The 20,262-nt window shown below is 13.1% G+C and overlaps 1 protein-coding gene across 1 annotated transcript; it reads left to right on the forward strand.

The window, feature by feature from the left end:
• The first annotated feature begins 18,878 nt into the window (after positions 1 to 18,878).
• Positions 18,879 to 19,184, forward strand: LOC125290566 (60S ribosomal protein L37a-like). The gene is given in 1 exon segment (XM_048237226.1): positions 18,879 to 19,184. A coding segment is annotated over 1 exon segment (306 nt).
• Positions 19,185 to 20,262: the final 1,078 nt, after the last annotated feature.

Genomic DNA, 20,262 nt, shown 5'->3' on the forward strand with positions numbered 1-20,262 from the left:
CCTATCATCATATGAAGATAATTTCTAAGATATGTTTAAACATGATTCTATAACTTTCTAATTAAAGATATATGTAAGAATTCTAAAAATCTTTATCTAAACTAATATTGATAATGGAGCTTTTACAAGATACTAATAAACCTGAACTAAAATTATTAGAAATAATAAGAGATTGTTCTGTTTCTAATCCCCTATTCTTCTAACCATGGTTAGACTAAAACTATCCTCCTATTAGAGATCCTTTTACTTTTCTCTTCTCATTTCTGAGTCAAAGAAAGTGCTACTTATGGAAATTTTCCGAATTATTATTCTAATCATTTCTAATTTTATATTATTGATTATCTATAATAAATTTCCTTTCTATATTAACTTTTTTTATTCAATTTAAAAAAATAATTTTATTAAACATTTTTGGATTTTTAAATAAAAATTGTTCCTCTTAAACTATTTAATTTTTTAAAATTTAATTATTATATAATCCTTTTATAATATAACTAAGGTATTATTTTTTGTTTTCAAATTTTATTAAAGATTTTATAATAAAATATTAATTGTTTTGTTAATTTAAAATTTATTTTTAACATAAAGTTTTTAATATTATCTTTATTATATACTTTATATCTATTAACCTATATTTTTAACTTCTTATATTATTTTTTTTTTTTTTGAGATTTCTTTTCTATAATATTATTATAATATAAGGATTATTGATTCTATTTATGTAATAATTTCTAAAATATAACTGTTATTCTTTATTTTATTTATTATAATTTGTTATTTTTATTATCTAGAATAATATTATTAAGTAAATTTCAATCTTTAATTTATTAAAATTTTTATAATTTTAAATTTTTTATTTTTATATATTTGATATAAATTATGTTTTTAATTTATATTTACAATATTATTTTTAATAAATTATTTCTATGTTAACTAAATAAATTTTTTAGATATTTTTATTTTTATACTTTCTTTTTTTATTTAAATTTTATTATAAATATATAATAATTACTATATATAGAGATATTTTTTTAAAATCTAATATTTTACATACTACTTTTATATTTTTTTTAATTAAAAATAATCAATTTTTTTATTTACGAAACTTTTTATTATTTGATTTACTTAAATCATTTAATGAATTTATTTATAGAATAATTATTTTAAAAATATACTATTTTCATTTTCTTTATTAATATATATTTTTCTCTTATTTTATTTTTACATTTATATCATCTCTAATTATTATAATATTTTTATTTTATTAATTTTATTATTAAATTCTTAATAGAATGAGTCTTTACTTCTATGAATTTTATTATTTATAAATGTTTAATATTTAATATATATTAAATTTTTATATTTATCTTTTATTATAAACATATATTATTAATTTATTAATTATATTATATTTTATAATTAAATCATTTAAACTCTTATTTATTATATATATATATATTATTTTAGGGTTATTTAGAATTTTTATTTAATAATTTCATTATTCTATTTTCAGGTTATCTTAATTTATTTACTTCTAAAATTTTTTATCTTTAACTTATTTCATTATTAACTAAAATTGTTTTAAAATAATATTTAGTTCATTTCTAATATATTAAATTTTTTAGAAATGTTTTCTTTTCATAAATAATTGACAATATTTTTAATAATAAATTATTAATTTTTTTACATTTATTTCTTATATTTTAAAATTTCAATATATATAACTATTATAATTATAATTAAATATTATATCAGATAAAAATTAATATATTATATATAATATGATGATTTTAGATTATATAAATATTATTTATAAAATAAAAAAATATAATAATTATTAAATTAATTTTTTTATAATTTTTTTAAATATATCTATTTCATAAATTATAATTTTATTTAGTTCTTCTTTATATTATAATTTTAATATTAATTTTTTAAATAATAAATTTTTAATTTTTTGTTATTTTAAAATACTATATTAATTATTTAATAAATCATTAAAAATTTATTAAATTGATCTATATATTAAATAATTCAAGATACATTATCTTTTTTTTTAATAATATTCGTTTTTACTTTTATTAATATTTTAAATTTATAATAATATTAATATTTTAAAATATATTTTAAAAATAAATTTATTTAAAATTTATAATAAAAATGATAAAATATATGTTAAAATACATAAAATTTAATAATATTATATATTAGATAATATTAATATAAAAATCTCCGTTATTATTATATTTTTATAAACATTATTTTTTTATTTTATATAATATTTAAAAATACATAAAAATTAAATACATGAGATTAAAATAGTTAATTACATATTTAAAGCTTTTTTTATTTAATATATTTTTTAAAGCATATATAGTTACAATATTGTTATTTTTATTGATAGCATTATATCTTTATTCTATTTATTTAGTATCAAGAACAAATATACAAGGTATCGAAACAGATAATATTTTAAACAGTGATATACCTTTATATGAAGAAATTAAGTATGAAATAGAATTCCCTATATTACCATTATATTGAGAATTTTTACCTTTAAATTTAGTTAAAAATGGATTTTTTATATTAAATTAGAGTCCTATAATAAGTATAAGTTTAGAATATTGACAAAAAAATATAGATATTTTAGATGAAAATATAACAACAACTATTTATAAAGAACTAGAAGATGGGTCAATATACATAGATGCATTTGTATTTAAAAATGAAAATAATAATGTTATCGATATATACACAACAAATTTATTTGACAATAATAGTTATGTTATTCCTTTTAATAAAATAAATTTAACATCTGATTTTTATGATATTTGGAGTTTTTAGTTAGGGATATAGGGAATGACTGAAATAGGAATGTTTATGGAAATATGTCCTTTATTACAATATTCTGCAGCAGCATTATATTTATGAGATAGAAATAATAATAATTATTTTATTAAAAAAAATAATGAAAAAAATGATGAAATAATATTTAAAATAAGTCCAGAAATATATTTACATTATAGAAAATAGACTATGAAAATTTTACAATCTTAGGATATGAATTAGAATAAAGATATAAGAGATATAAGAGAATTTTGATATGCGCCATATCCCATGTTTAGTTATATTATATTTTTTATATTAGATTCAACTTATAAGATTTTATATATTCCTGTATGATTTAGATATATTAATTTCTTTATAAATTAGAAAATTTTAGATTATTTAACATCAATTGGCGTACCAAGAATTTACGGATCATATTCATTTTTAATTATATTAATATTATTTGTAATTGTAATAACATGTGCAACAAGTATATCTATAGTTGCAATGGTTGGTTCTAAAGTAGAGATATCATTTGGATTTTTCTTTTTTATTGTTATATTTATATATTTTTCAATGTATAATTATATAGTTTTTTTATATTTCTTATGTAAAAAAACATTGATATCATGAGGATTAGGAATATATTCATTAATAATAATAGGTCTTTATCATTATTATAATAAATATACAATAAATACAGTATTTGAATGATTATTACCAGAGATATCTATGTATCAAATTTTTAAATTATCTTTAAAAATAATATATGAAACAAATTATTTATCTAAAATGAATAATAAAAAATTATTTATTAATTTAAAATGAATATTTTTATCTATTGACGGAGTTACTACAAGTATATTTGGATATATAATTAGATATATAGTTGCAGTAATAATATTCTCATCGATCATATTATTATTAGATGATTATGAAAGTATAAAATTATGATTTGAATATAGCTATTTTATTTGAAAAAGAAGATTTAGAAAATTATTTTCAAATAAAAAATCAAACATAGAATTCGAATATAAAGAAAAATTAAAATTTAAAACTGCGATTTTATATGTTAATAAAACAAGTAAAATATATTATACAGGTTGATATAATAAATTTATTGCATTAGATAATGTATCACTTAATATAGAAAATAATACTATATGTATATTATCAGGATTTAATGGAGCTGGAAAAACTACTTTAATGGAGTTGATAAATGGCTCGCAATTATAGAGTAAGGGTAATATTTATATTAAAGGAAAAAATATATTATATCATAAAGACCATATGTTATCAGTAGTTGGATATGCGCCATAGTTTTCAAAATATATACCAGGATGATCATTTTTAGATCATGTAAATTTAGTATCTGCTTTTAAGAATTTTTCCTATTCTAAAGCTTTAAAAAATGTTACTGAATTAGCAGAATTATTAGATATGAAAGATAAATTGAATTCACCTTTAAATAAAGTATCAGGAGGATAGTTAAAGAAGATGGCATTTATGTTAGCATATGCATGTGATCCATCAGTTGTTATATTAGATGAAGTAACTGCACCATTAGATTTAGAAACTAAAAGAAAAATAATAAATATTATTAAAGAAAAAAGTATAGATAAGGTAACTATAATAACTACTCATATAATGTCTGAAATAGAAGAATACAATGATAGTATCGCATTGATGTCAAATGGAAAATTAATAAATTATGGAAAGATACATGATGTTAAGGCATAGTATAATTTTGGTTATGATATTTTATTATATATTGATACAAAAGAAGTATGTAATAAAATAAATAATGATATAAATGATAGTTTTCCAGATTTTATGAAATTTGATAAATATGAAGAAAATATAGATAATAAAAAAACATTTGTTTTAAAATTTGAAATACCATTAAATTTACAAGAAAAAATAAAGGATTTATTTAAACTTTTAAATGAAAAATATAAGAATAATATAGTAGATTGAGATATGAAAATATTAGGATTTGATAGTATATTATCGCATTTAGAATTTAATATAGAAAAACATTAGGAAAAAGAAGAATCTAAAAAATTATTAATGGATATGTTAGGAAATACTAAAAAAGCTCCAGTTCCTTTATGATTATATGTTTTGAAAATTAGATTATAGAATTGATTATATTATTTAATTATAATATTAGTAATAAGTGGATATATTTTAATTTCATATCTTATATATCCTGGTAAAATAAATATAAAATTAATAGCAGAATATACTTTAAAATTTGCTGGAATAAGAATTCCACCACCAATAATTAATTTGAATAATAAAAATGAAATAAAAAATTTTGATAATGTACGAAATTTATTAGAAGAAAGATATATTAATATATATGAACCAAGTGTTATTTTCAAACAAAAAAATAATTTTTATTGTTTAATTGCAATTAAAGGGAATAAATTAAAAATAAAAAATATGATAATAGATTTTGAAAAATTATTAATATAGGAAAATATATGTAAAATATATAATAAAGATAAAGACGGAGAAGATTTAACTGGTGATCTATTTATTTTAGAATTTATTCAATATAGTGATAATAATATTAAAAAATATATTTGAAAATTAAATATTAAAGTACCTTTCTATTTACCATATACATATGTTCATATATACAATATTTATAAATCATTTTTAAATTATTATAAACCTAATGAAAATAATATTAAATATAATATATAGAAATTAAAAATTCATACAATATTAGAAGACGGAATATTAATAAAAGATGTTTTAATTACAATATTTTATTTATCTATTAGTACAAATTTGGTTATTTTAAGTGGTATAATAATTTCATTATAGGCTTAGATTTATACAAGAATAATAAAAGAAGGAATATTAGATATTAATTTAATGAATTATGGTAATATAGCAATATTTTGAATTTATAATATAATAATAGAATTTTTTATATCTATTATAGTATTTATAATTATAACATGTATATTTAGAATTCAATATAAACATATACCAAAATTAAAAAGATTAATATTTACTTTAAATTTTGCAATATATTATAATGATCCGAAATTTAAAGAAATTATAAAATTAAAAGATTATTAGAAATTATCATTAGGTATATTATTTATATTTGATATTAAAAATGCGGGAATAATATTAATAAATCTTATATCATATACAATGTTAGTAGTTTTATTGGGATTATTTATTGAAAAATTATATGTAAAAATTTCAACTTTTCTTTACTCTGTAGGATTTTATTTCTTTGCAACTTTAATATTTAAAATATTTTATTTTTTAGTAAATAGAAATGAAAAATCATCTAATCAATTAAAAGTATTTGATAAAATTAATAAAATAGTAATACATTTTTATAAAATACCGATATTAAATTTTATAGGATAGTTATAGATGGGATATACTAAAATGGAAATCAATTCTTGGATTTTTTATTTATGTAATATAATAATATTAATATTATAGGGATTAATACTTTATAGTAAAATATTTTAGACTAATCTTTTAGATTATATATTATCAATTATATATAAAAATAAATTATAGATATCTATTGGTGAAAAAATAAAAAAGAAGAAAGAAAATAAATTTATAAAAAAAATTAGAAATGAATATTATAAAGAGAAAGAAGATGAAACAAAATATAAATTATTATGTACAGATATTAACAAAGGATATATAAATATATTTGGTACATGTAAACCTGTATTAATTAATAATAATATTAGTATTGAAAATAAAAAATGTACAATTTTATTGGGAAATAATGGTGCAGGTAAATCTACTTTAATGAATATAATAACATCAAAATTAAATGCAACATCAGGTAGTTATAGTTATAATAAAATAGATTATACAAATAGTTTAAAAATATATAATTATTTGTTTTATTTATTATAGTTTGATTAGTATTTAATAAACTTATCATGTAAACAAATATTTATGTTTGTATCTGAATTGTTAGGGTATGATTTTAAACAATAGAAAGAATTAACAAGATTATTAATAAATATAATGGATTTAGAAAAATATAAAAATAGAAAAGTAAAGACATATTCAGGAGGTAATAAGCGTAAAACAAGTATAGGGTTATTTCTTTTATTCAATAAAGATTTAGGTATTTTAGATGAACCAACTGCAAATATAGATCCATAGGGAAGAAGTACAATATGAGATTTATTAAAATTATATAAGAAACAAGGAAAAGAAATATTATTATCAACTCATATACCAAATGAAGTAGATAATTTAGTAGACAATTTAGTTATTATAGATGATGGATATACATTAGTTAATATGAACTTAGATAAATTGAAGACAAAATTAAGATCAAAATTATAGTTAAAGATAAAATTCAATCCTAAAGAAGAATTAAAAGATATAAAAAAGGAAATTTTAAATATGTTTAAAGAATTATTTAAAGAATATGAAATTGTATTAAATATGAAATTAGAAATAATTATAATTTTTAATAAGATAAATATAAATTTAAACAAATTATTTTCATTTTTAAATAATATATCTTAGAAAAATGAAATAGTTAATTATACTATTTAGAGTACATTGTTAAGTTAGATATTTTATGATGTTACAAAAAAGGATGAAGATGAAGAACAAAAATAAAAAATAGAATAAATTTTAATTTATTTTTAAAATTATTTATTTTATAATAGTATTTTATTATATCTTCTATATTTTAAATTCTTTCTATATAGAAATTTATAATATATAAAAATGTATTTATTTAAATTTATGTTTTTTAATATTTATATAACATCGATTTATACAAGTATTATCTATGTAGATCTTTTTAATTCTTATATATAGAAATATATTTATTATCTTATTAAACTAATATATATTATTAATATAGTCATCTATTTTAACTTAAATTAGTATATAATTTTTATTATGAAAAATTATATACTAAATAATGATATAGAAAGTATTTATTTCTATTAGAAATAGATAATTAATATTAATTCTTATCAAATATAATTGTTTCTATATATATTAATTATATTTTTAAATTTATGTTTTTTATTAGAGTTTATATAATATTTCTAATCCCTTAAAGTAAAGTAAAATAAAATTAAGTTTATTGTTATAATTTTTTAAAAATATAATTATTATTTTAAATAATCCTATTATTATAATTTTATACGCTTTATTTTAAATACCTATATAAATATTTGTATTTTTTTAATTAGTTTAAAATAATTATTTTCTATGATTTTACTTTATTTTATTAGTCTCATTTTAATTTCTATTATATGTTCTTATAACTTATTTAATATTAGATTATGTTTTTATGTTTACATTCAAAGTCTACTCTTTTAGTATACTTAAGTAATTATATGAGTAGATATATATATATATATATATATATATATATATAAATTTTACATATATTATATTTTTTAATTATCAAACTCCTCTTATAATAGTAATTATCGTAAATAATAAATAAAATTAATTTTTTATTTATAATTGAATTATTAAATCAAATCATTCAAAAAATTTAGTTAGATGAATATAGTTATTTTTTATTTTTAAGAATGTTAATTTTTAATAACTTAATATATATAAATATAAATTTTACATATATTATATTTTTTAATTTAATACTATGATAATATATATTAAAAATGGCAAAATATAAAGTAAATGAATTAACTATTTTTATTGAATTTTTTAAATTTTCTATTCTATTCTATTTTACCATTATTTTTAATTATTTATTTATCTCTATATATTAATAATAGTTTTTTAATTTATATCATCATCTCTTTTTTCTTTTCTAATGTTTAATATTCACTTTAAATATTATTTTTAAAAATAATCATTTGATTTATAATTAAAAAACGTATATATAAAATTTATAAAAATATCATTAAAATATCAGTTAAATGTCAAAATTAATATTTTTTATTACATACTATATAATTATATATTAGATTTATACAATAAATAAAGATGTTAATTATTTAATAAACTTAAAAGAAAAATTAAAATCTTGATATGAGATTTATAATAATAAAAACGATAGTATTATTATTTCTTTAGATAAAATAAATGAAAAAATAGTAGAATTGTTTAAAAATATAGAAACAAATTGTTTAGATAAAATATGGAATAATTGGAATATTTTTTGTAAAGAATTTAAAAAATATAGTACATATAAAACATATAGAAATAATGTGAAAATAATGAATATATATATAAAATATATTTTTGAAAATTTAAATGATTAGTCTAATAATAGATATAATAATATAAAAATCTTTTTTATTATAGATACTTTAAAACGTAATATACCTTATTATGCCATAGTTGATTGTTTTCCGTATTTACTTGAAATATGTAAAAACTGAAAAATTAAAAATCATTGATGAAACGATATTTTAGAATATAGAATTTTAGATTATGTTAATTTAGAATTTGACTTTTCAACTGTAATATTTTATGAAGAAAATGATATGATATTTAGTAAAAATAATTATTATAATAATAATATAAAAAATGAAAGAAAAAAAATGCATTGAGAACTTAATTTATTAAATCAATTTATTTAGAATAAAGAATTAGAATAGATAAAGAATCAAAAAAATAAAATTTATAATATAATAGGTAATTTTAATGATAATTTGGATATAGTTTATAATGAAGATATGGTAATATATCAAAGATTAAATATAATAATGTAGTGTATTAAAAATAAAGAATATTAGTTAGATCAAAAATTTAAGATTATAGAAAAAATTTTATATGAAGATTCATTTTCTTTCATAACTAAATCAAAAAATAATAATATAACTTTTTTAGACTATTTAAAAGAAATATGTATAGAAAAATATAAATTATCTATAGATTTTAATAATATAATAGAAAATTTAAAAAATAATAATTTTAATAATATAGAAGAATAGTTTTTAAAAATAAAAATCTATATTAATGATAATTTTTTTTCTAAGATGAAGATTTCTTGAATTGATTTTAATAATTTATTAGATAAAATAAATCAAAATATTATCTATCCAGAAATAAAATTATTTTTAAACAATAATATAACTTAGATCAAAGAAAGTTTATATAGTTTAAAAAATATACTTTTGAAGTTTGATAAAATTAATAATAAATATATAAACGAAATTAATTTTATAATAAATCATATATTATTTAATAAACAAACTTCTCATATTATTATACATTAGTATAGTAGAATATTATTATTAATAGAGGAACTATTATAGTAGTAGATAAAAGAAAATAATAATAACTTTAGAAATATTCTTATAATTATAATTATTATAATCATAATATTAGCAGTAATAATCATAATCTTATTTGTTATATATAAAAAATGAAAAATGAAAAAAATAGAAAAGAAATATAATTTATAATTTTATATTTAAAAATATTTTTATTAAATAAAAGAAGTATAATATAGATTAATAATCTATAATAAAAACTTGTTATAGCTGCTTTTAACATTTATTTTTATAATTAGATTATCTTTCACAAATGATTTATTAGAAAATAAATGATATAAAATAATAAATAATCTATAAACATATAAGAATTTTTTTATAAATTATAGAAAGTATAATAAAATATTGATTTACTTAATATATTATATGAATAAATAATTGAAATATATAATATAACCATTATTTAAATTATGATAATCTATATATAATAAAATATTTTTAATTTTAAATATTTTTTATACAAGATTTTCTTATATTATAAACATACTTAGTAATTACTAAAATAAAATTTTAAGATAAATCTATTATTATATTTAATCTAAGTTAATATAAAAATTTATTTTTTTATAATATTTTAATATTTAAATTTATTAAAAAAAATTGAATAAATCATTTTACATAGAGTATTATTTTAATTCTATTTCAATCATTATATTTATTTATTTTTTACCTTTTTTACTATATTCTAAAAGTTTTTTCCTAGTTTTAATTTTTTGATATGTAATCTTTATTTATTAAAATTTTATAATTTATTTAAAATATATTTTTCTTAATAAAAACTTATTATTGAATTCTTTATATTTTTATAGATAATGAATAGAATTTTTTTATATATTTAATTGATTTTTTTTTTTTTAAAAATATTAATTGATTTTTTATTTTTAATAATATAATAAATAAATTTATAATTTAAAAATATCATTAAAATATCAGTTAAATGTCGAGATTAATATTTTTTATTACATGTTATAAATTATATATTAGATTTATACAATAAATAAAGATACTGATTAGTTAGTTAATTAAACTTAAAAGAAAATAAAATCTTGATACAATATTTATAATAATGAAAATGATACAATTATTAGTTTTATAAATAAAATAAATGAAAAAATAATAGATGTATGCAAGAATCTAAAAAAGAATGAGATAGATAAAATGTAGAATGATTGGAATATTTTTATAAAGAAACTAAAAATATACAATGTATAAAATATATATAAAAATAATGTAGAATTAACATATAAATATATAAAATATTTTTTTAAAAATTTAAATAATTGTTCTAATAATAGATATAATAATATAAAAGGGTTTAACTATTATATATATTTTAAAAATTACTTTGGACTTTTTATATATTGATAACCTTTTGTTTTACTATTCAGGAAGAATTAAAAATTGAAAAAATAAAAATCATTGATTAATTGATATTTTAAAATACAAAATAAAAAATTATTTAAATTTAAAACATAATTTTTAAATTTCATATTTTATGAAAAAAATGATATTTTATTAACCAAAAAAAATAATAATAGTATTTTAATAAACAAAATGAAGAGAAAAATATATAGAGAATTTAATTTATTAAATCAATTTATTTAGAATAAAGAATTAGAATAGATAAATAATCAAAAAAATAAAATTTATAATATAATAGGAAATTTTAATGAGAATTTAGATATAGTTTATAATGAAGATATGGTAATATATCAAAGATTAAATATAATAATGTAGTGTATTAAAGATGAAGAAGAATATTAGTTAGATCAAAAAATCAAGATTATAAAAAAATTTTATATGAAGATTCATTTTCTTCCATAACTAAATCAGAAAATAATAATATAACTTTTTTAGACTATTTAAAAGAAATATGTATAGAAAAATATAAATTATTTATAGATTTTAATAATATAATAGAAAATTTAAAAAATAATAATTTTAATAATATAGAAGAATATTTTTAAAAAAAATAAAACCTATATTAATGATAATTTTTATTAAGATATTTCTTGAATTGATTTTAATAATTTATTATATAAAATAAATCAAAATATTATCTATCCAGAAATAAAATATATTTTTAAATAATAATATAGTTTAGATAAAGAAAATTTATATAATTTAAAAAATATATTTTTAAAGTTTAAAAAATTAAAAATAATTAGATAGAAGAAATTAATTTTATAATAAATCATATATTATTTAATAAACAAACTTATCATATTATTATACATTAGTATAATAGAATATTATTATTAATAGAGGAACTATTATAGTAGTAGATAAAAGAAAATAATAGCAACTTTAGAAATATTCTTATAATTATAATTATTATAATCATAATATTAACAGTAATAATCATAATCTTATTTGTTATATATAAAAAATGAAAAAAAAAATAAAAAAAGAAATATAATTTATAATTTTATATTTAAAAATATTTTTATTAAATAAAAGAAGTATAATATAGATTAATAATCTACAATAAAAACTTGTTATAGCTGCTTTTAACATTTATTTTTATAATTAGATTATCTTTTATAAATGATTTATTAGAAAATAAATAATATAAAATAATAAATAATCTATAAACATATAAGAATTTTTTTATAAATTATAGAAAGTATAATAAAATATTTTTAATTTTAAATATTTTTTATACAAGATTTTCTTATATTATAAACATACTTAGTAATTACTAAAATAAAATTTTAAGATAAATCTATTATTATATTTAATCTAAGTTAATATAAAAATTTATTTTTTTATAATATTTTAATATTTAAATTTATTAAAAAAAATTGAATAAATCATTTTACATAGAGTATTATTTTAATTCTATTTCAATCATTATATTTATTTATTTTTTACCTTTTTTACTATATTCTAAAAGTTTTTTCCTAGTTTTAATTTTTGATATGTAATCTTTATTTATTAAAATTTTATAATTTATTTAAAATATATTTTTCTTAATAAAAACTTATTATTGAATTCTTTATATTTTTATAGATAATGCATAGAATTTTTATATATTTAATTGATTTTTTTTTCTAAATATTAATTGATTTTTATTTTTAATAATATAATAAATAAATTTATAATTTAAAAATATCGTTAAAATATCAGTTAAATGTCGAGATTAATATTTTTTATTACATGTTATAAAGTTATATATTAGATTTATACAATAAATAAAGATACTAATTAGTTAGTTAATTTCAAAGAAGAAATAAAATCTTGATACAATACTTATAATGATGAAAATGATACAATTATTAGTTTTATAAATAAAATAAATGAAAAAATAATAGATGTATGCAAGAATCTAAAAAAGAATGAGATAGATAAAATGTAGAATGATTGGAATATTTTTTATAAAGAAACTAAAAAATATACAATGTATAAAATATATAGAAGTAATGTAGAATTAACATATAAATATATAAATATTTTTTTAAAAAATTTAAATAATTGTTCTAATAATAGATATAATAATATAAAGGGTTTAACTATTATATATATTTTAAAAAATTACTTTGGACTTTTATATATTGATAACCTTTTAACTACTACTCAGGAAGAATTAAAAAATTGAAAAAATAAAAATCACTGATTAATTGATACTTTAAAATACAAAATAAAAAATTATTTAAATTTAAAACATAATTTCTTAAATTTCATATTTTATGAAAAAAATGATATTTTATTAACCAAAGAAAATAATAATAGTATTTTAATAAATCAAATAGACAAAATATATAGAGAATTTAATTTATTAAATCAATTTATTTAGAATAAAGAATTAGAATAGATAAATAATCAAAAAAATAAAATTTATAATATAATAGGAAATTTTAATGAGAATTTAGATATAGTTTATAATGAAGATATGGTAATATATCAAAGATTAAATATAATAATGTAGTGTATTAAAGATGAAGAAGAATATTAGTTAGATCAAAAAATCAAGATTATAAAAAAAATTTTATATGAAGATTCATTTTCTTCCATAACTAAATCAGAAAATAATAATATAACTTTTTTAGACTATTTAAAAGAAATATGTATAGAAAAATATAAATTATTTATAGATTTTAATAATATAATAGAAAATTTAAAAAATAATAATTTTAATAATATAGAAGAATATTTTTTAAAAATAAAAACCTATATTAATGATATATTTATTTCTAAGATATATAAATTAAAATTTATATATAATATATATCAAAATATTTTACATTCAGAATTAATATTATTTTTAAATAATAATATAGCTTAGGTTAAAGAAAATTTATATAATTTAAAAAATATATTTATAAAATATAAAAATATTAAAAATAATTAGATAGAAGAAATTAATTTTATCATAAACGATATATTATTTAATGAACAAACTTATAGTATGATTTGATTACATTATTATAATAGAATATTATTATTAATAGAAGAACTATTATAGTAGTAGATAAAAGAAAATAATAATAATCTTGTTAATATTATTATTTATACAATGATTATTATAATCATAATATTAGCAGTAATAATCATAATCTTATTTATTATATATAAAAAATGAAGAAAAAATAAAAAAATAAAAAAAAAAATAATTTAATATAATATAATAATTTTATTAATTTTTTCAATTAAAGTATTTTTTATTTATATAAATTAATAAGTATATTATCTTTATATGATATTTCTCTAATATATTTTTAAATTTTTTTAAAATAATATATTTTAATATTATTAATTATAAACATTAGATTTAATTATTCTTTATTTAAAAATTTTTATAAAGATGAATAATATACTAATTAAAATTTATATATACTATTAAATTATAAATTATATAGAAATTAAATATTTTATATTTATTATATAATATTTTTAATCTAAATGTATTATATAATTAATATTAAATATAATCTTTAGAGATCTTAATTTTTTATTATACTATTTATTTATCTTAATTATTAAATTTAAATTTTTTTAATATTCTATTAATAAATGATATTTAACTACTACTAATAGATTAAAACTATATTCTTATTTAAATTTCAATTTTAAAAATAAAATTTCTTTATATATATGAAAATCTTATTAACTTTTATTTCTCTTTAATAACTATCTTTTTACTATAAATATATTTTAAAAATAAAATTTCAAATTAAAATAACTTAAAAAAATTTAAATAGTTGAGTTAATAAATTTTATTTATAATAATTATTTATATATTTTAATAGAGGGTTTTCTTTCTTTGCAATTTGAAATAAATAGCAAATAATTAAATATTTTTCATATATTTTTCCCATGTTAATAAGGTTTTATTTAATATAGAATAATATATATAATTTTAAATCAAAAAAAATAAAAATTAATATATAAATAATCATTATATAATATTAATTTTAATATAATTAATAAATATAAGTTTATTAAAACTCTTATTAAATAATTATTTTTACCTTTTAATTTTTTTCTTAAATTTAAATTTCTACTTTTCAACTATTTTTAGATTATATAGTATAATAGTATAAAATCTAATATAAAATAATTATAGATATGTAGTAACAATAAATTTATATCTATATTTATTATTCTATTAATTAACAATAATATTTGTATTTTCAATTATAAAGTTATATTTAAGATATATTAGTATTATAGAATATATCAATTAATATAGATAAGCATTGTTATATATATTTGATATCTTAACAATAAAAATTTATTCAATAGTGTAAATATTTTAGAATAAATTTAAGATAAAATAAAAGATGAATAAAAAAAATGAAGATGGAATTTGTAGAAATTGATAATATATATTTATATATTAATTTATATAAATATAAATTTAATTTAATTAAGATTAAAAATTTAATTATATTTTTATTATAATTTGTTTATATTTAATAAGAATAATATATATAATTTTAAATCAAAAAAAAATAAAAAAATAAAAAAATAAATAATCATTATATAATATTAATTTTAATATAATTAATAAATATAAGTTTATTAAAACTCTTATTAAATAATTATTTTTACCTTTTAATTTTTCTTAAATTTAAATTTCTACTTTTTAACTATTTTTAGATTATATAGTATAATAGTATAAAATCTAATATAAAATAATTATAGATATGTAGTAACAATAAATTTATATCTATATTTATTATTCTATTAATTAACAATAATATTTGTATTTTCAATTATAAAGTTATATTTAAGATATATTAGTATTATAGAATATATCAATTAATATAGATAAGCATTATTATATATATTTGATATCTTAACAATAAAAATTTATTCAATAGTGTAAATATTTTAGAATAAATTAAAAAAAGATGAATAAAAAAATGAAGATGGAATTTGTAGAATAGATAATATATATGATATATTAATTGATATTTAATTTAATTAAATAAGAAAAGTTTTTTATTATTATTAAAATAAAATATACATTATAAAATTAATTTATTTTTAATAATAATAAAAAACTTTTAATATTTAATTAAATTAATGTTTTAGAATAAACATATATTAATAAGATAATATATAAAAATGTATTTATTTAAATTTATGTTTTTTAATATTTATATAACATCGATTTATACAAGTATTATCTATGTAGATCTTTTTTAATTTTATATATAGAAATAAAATATATTTATTATCTTATTAAACTAATATATATTATTAATATAGTCATCTATTTTAATTTAAATTAGTATATAATTTTTATTATGAAAAATTATATACTAAATAATGATATAGAAAGTATTTATTTCTATTAGAAATAGATAATTAATATTAATTCTTATCAAATATAATTAATATATATATATTAATTATATTTTTAAATTTATGTTTTTTAATTTTTTTTAAGAAAGTAATTTTTAAAAATTAAATTATTTAATGTTTCTAATGGCTACCTTATGCACCTTTACTCCCTCCAGACGATATCTAATGTTCCATAGATTGCTCTATGGACCACCTACTTGCCTATGTTGGATGTTTTTTTAATATTATTATAAAATAAAAACTATTTTTTATAAACAAATATAAAATATGATTCTATTATATTTTAATATAGTTTATATAGTAATTTTCATTTTTTAAAAATTTAATTATATTTTTTATTATAATTTGTTTATATTAGAAATAATAATGATATTTTAATAAATTAAATAGAAAAAAAGATAAAATAAATAATAAAAAATATAATAAAAAAATTTATTATATGAAAATTAATAAAATTAATATTATAAAGATTTATTTTCTTCTATAATATATATATATATATTATTTCAAATATTTTTATTAAATAAATACTTCTATATTATATTTAAATATATTTTTAAAGAAATAATATAAAAATAATTTATATAAACAAAGAGATTTATAATTATAATTATAATAATATATTATTTATTATATTTAAATATAAAAAGAAAAAAATTAATAGTTAAAATTATAAAAATAATTTTTATTAAAAAACATATATTCCAAATATATTTATTTTATGTAAATTTAATAATAAAAATATCAGTTATTTTAACACAAACTATATGATAATAAATCTTATAAATTAGATAAAAGAAGCAAAATATACATATAATTTTACTATTATTATATTACTTGAAATCTTTTTTTCTTTTTTAAGTACATATATAAATGAAAAAAATATTAAAATTTATATTTTATAATAACAGGTACACTGATTATATATTTATAGATAAATGTAAATTTAATGTTATTGTTTTTTTTACAAATAATATTTTTTTATTATCTTTTTAAAATAAAACTAAAAAAAATTATTATTAATGGGATATATATATTATTATATACAATATTATAGATATATCTTTATATTTTTGATCCAGGACTTTTATATAGTACCGATATTTTTTATTGTTTTTTAATGTTTCTTTAGATTAAAATATTTTATCTAGAAAATTATGATATAAATTTTTTAGATTATTTATCTTATTTAATTAATCCTATATTTATTTATTCTAATGTTATTACATTCAAAAAATGAGAAGAATATAGAGAAAATAAAGTAATAAAAATCAATTGAAAATATTTTTTAAAAACATTAAAATATGCTATTACATATGTTATAATATATAATTTATCAGGACAATTTTATAATGAAAATTTTACAGAATATCATAAAAATATTTATTATGAACTAGTCTATATACTAAATTTAATTATATATTAGAAAATTAGATATTTTTCCATATGAAAATTAAAAGAATTATTAGTAATAATTTCAGGTATAGCACATGATAATGAATATGAAAGTACAAATTTATATGATTATATTTCATGTAGTAATTTTAAATCAATATTAGTTATTTGAAATAAACACGTACATTTATGACTAAAAAATACAGTTTATAAACCTTTATTAATAGAAGGATATAGTAAATCTAATAGTTTTCTTATAGTAAAATTTATTTCTTTTCATTGACATAGTTTTATTTATATAAAATATTTATGCTATTATATTTTTTTATTTATATTTATAAAAATATGAGACTTTATAGAGAATAATATAAATGGGGTTAAAGTATTTAAAATTATAATTTTTCAATTAATAATTAGTATTACAGGCCTTTTTTTTATTTTTAATAATAATACAGAATTTTTTCAAAAATCATGAAAAGTATTCAATTATATCTATTATTTATTTATTTTATAGTTTATTCTATTAATAGTTATTTTTATCAAAAATAATATAAGATGGCAAGAAGAACAAAAAAAGTAGGAATAACAGGTAAATATGGTGTGAGATATGGTTCATCATTGAGAAAAAGAATTAAAAAAATAGAAATAAATTAGCATAAAAAATATATATGTATATTCTGTAATAAAAGAACTGTTAAGAGAATAGCAGCAGGTATATGAAATTGCAAAAATTGTTTAAGAAAAGTAGCAGGAGGTGCATATGAATATATAACCCCAGGTTTAACATCCCTAATAGCAAATACAAAAAGATTAAGAGAAATACAAGAATCATTATTAACTAATAACCCTAAATTAATTTAATTATTTTTTTATTAATTTAGAAAATTTATTAATGAAATTAATATTATATTTATTATCTTCTATTATTATCTTCTATTTATATTTATTATATTTTTCTATCCTAATAAAATAATATTGATAATCTATTTCATTTTTAATATTTTTTATTACTATATTTTCATATACTTTATATTTATCCTTCATTTTATTTAAAATATTTTTAATAATTCCTGTAATTTTTAATTCTTGTTCTATATTATTTATTAATTTATAAATAAAAAATATAATTTTAGGATGTATTATATTTGTATTAATTATATATGGATATAAATATTTATTATTTAAATACTATTTCTAATATATAGAATTATCTATCATCTTATTAATATTTATATAAAATGATAAATAATCTTTTATATTTAAAAAATATTTTATTTTTATTAAATTTAAATTTATTTCTTCTAATTTATTTATTTTATCTCATTTTTCATTAATATAATTTATTAATTTATTACTTTCATTTATATCTATTAATTTATATAATTTATCCTCTAATTTATATAAAAAATCTTTATAAAAATCAATAGGATATTTAGATAATTTATTGTTATCATTACTATTACTTGATAAAAAATTATTTCAATCTAAAAAATTATTTTTATCTATTTTATATTTTTTATCTAATAATTTAATTAAATTTTTCATATAATATTTTCAATAAGTTATATATAATTTACTTTTCATATTTTCTTCTATTATATTTACTATATGATAATATTTAAATGTATTACTAGCTAATTCTATAAACATTATCTTATCAAATAAATATTTGTCAAAAATATTTTCTATAAATAAAGAATATAAAAGAGATAAATTATAATTTTTATTAATATAATAATGTTTCTAATATTCTACTAAACATTTTATATTATTATTGTAAAATAATACTATTTTTTCATCTAAAATATCATTACTTTCAAATATTAATAAATATTTTCTCGCATCATCATATTTAAACTATTTTAAATATAATTTAAATAATTGTATACTTCAATATCGATCTATTTTATCTTTATTATATTTCTCTAATAAATATTTC

Source organism: Alosa alosa, unplaced genomic scaffold (assembly GCF_017589495.1).
Source record: "Alosa alosa isolate M-15738 ecotype Scorff River unplaced genomic scaffold, AALO_Geno_1.1 AALO_1.0_unplaced_7, whole genome shotgun sequence".
NCBI classification, from domain to species: Eukaryota; Metazoa; Chordata; class Actinopteri; order Clupeiformes; family Clupeidae; genus Alosa; species Alosa alosa.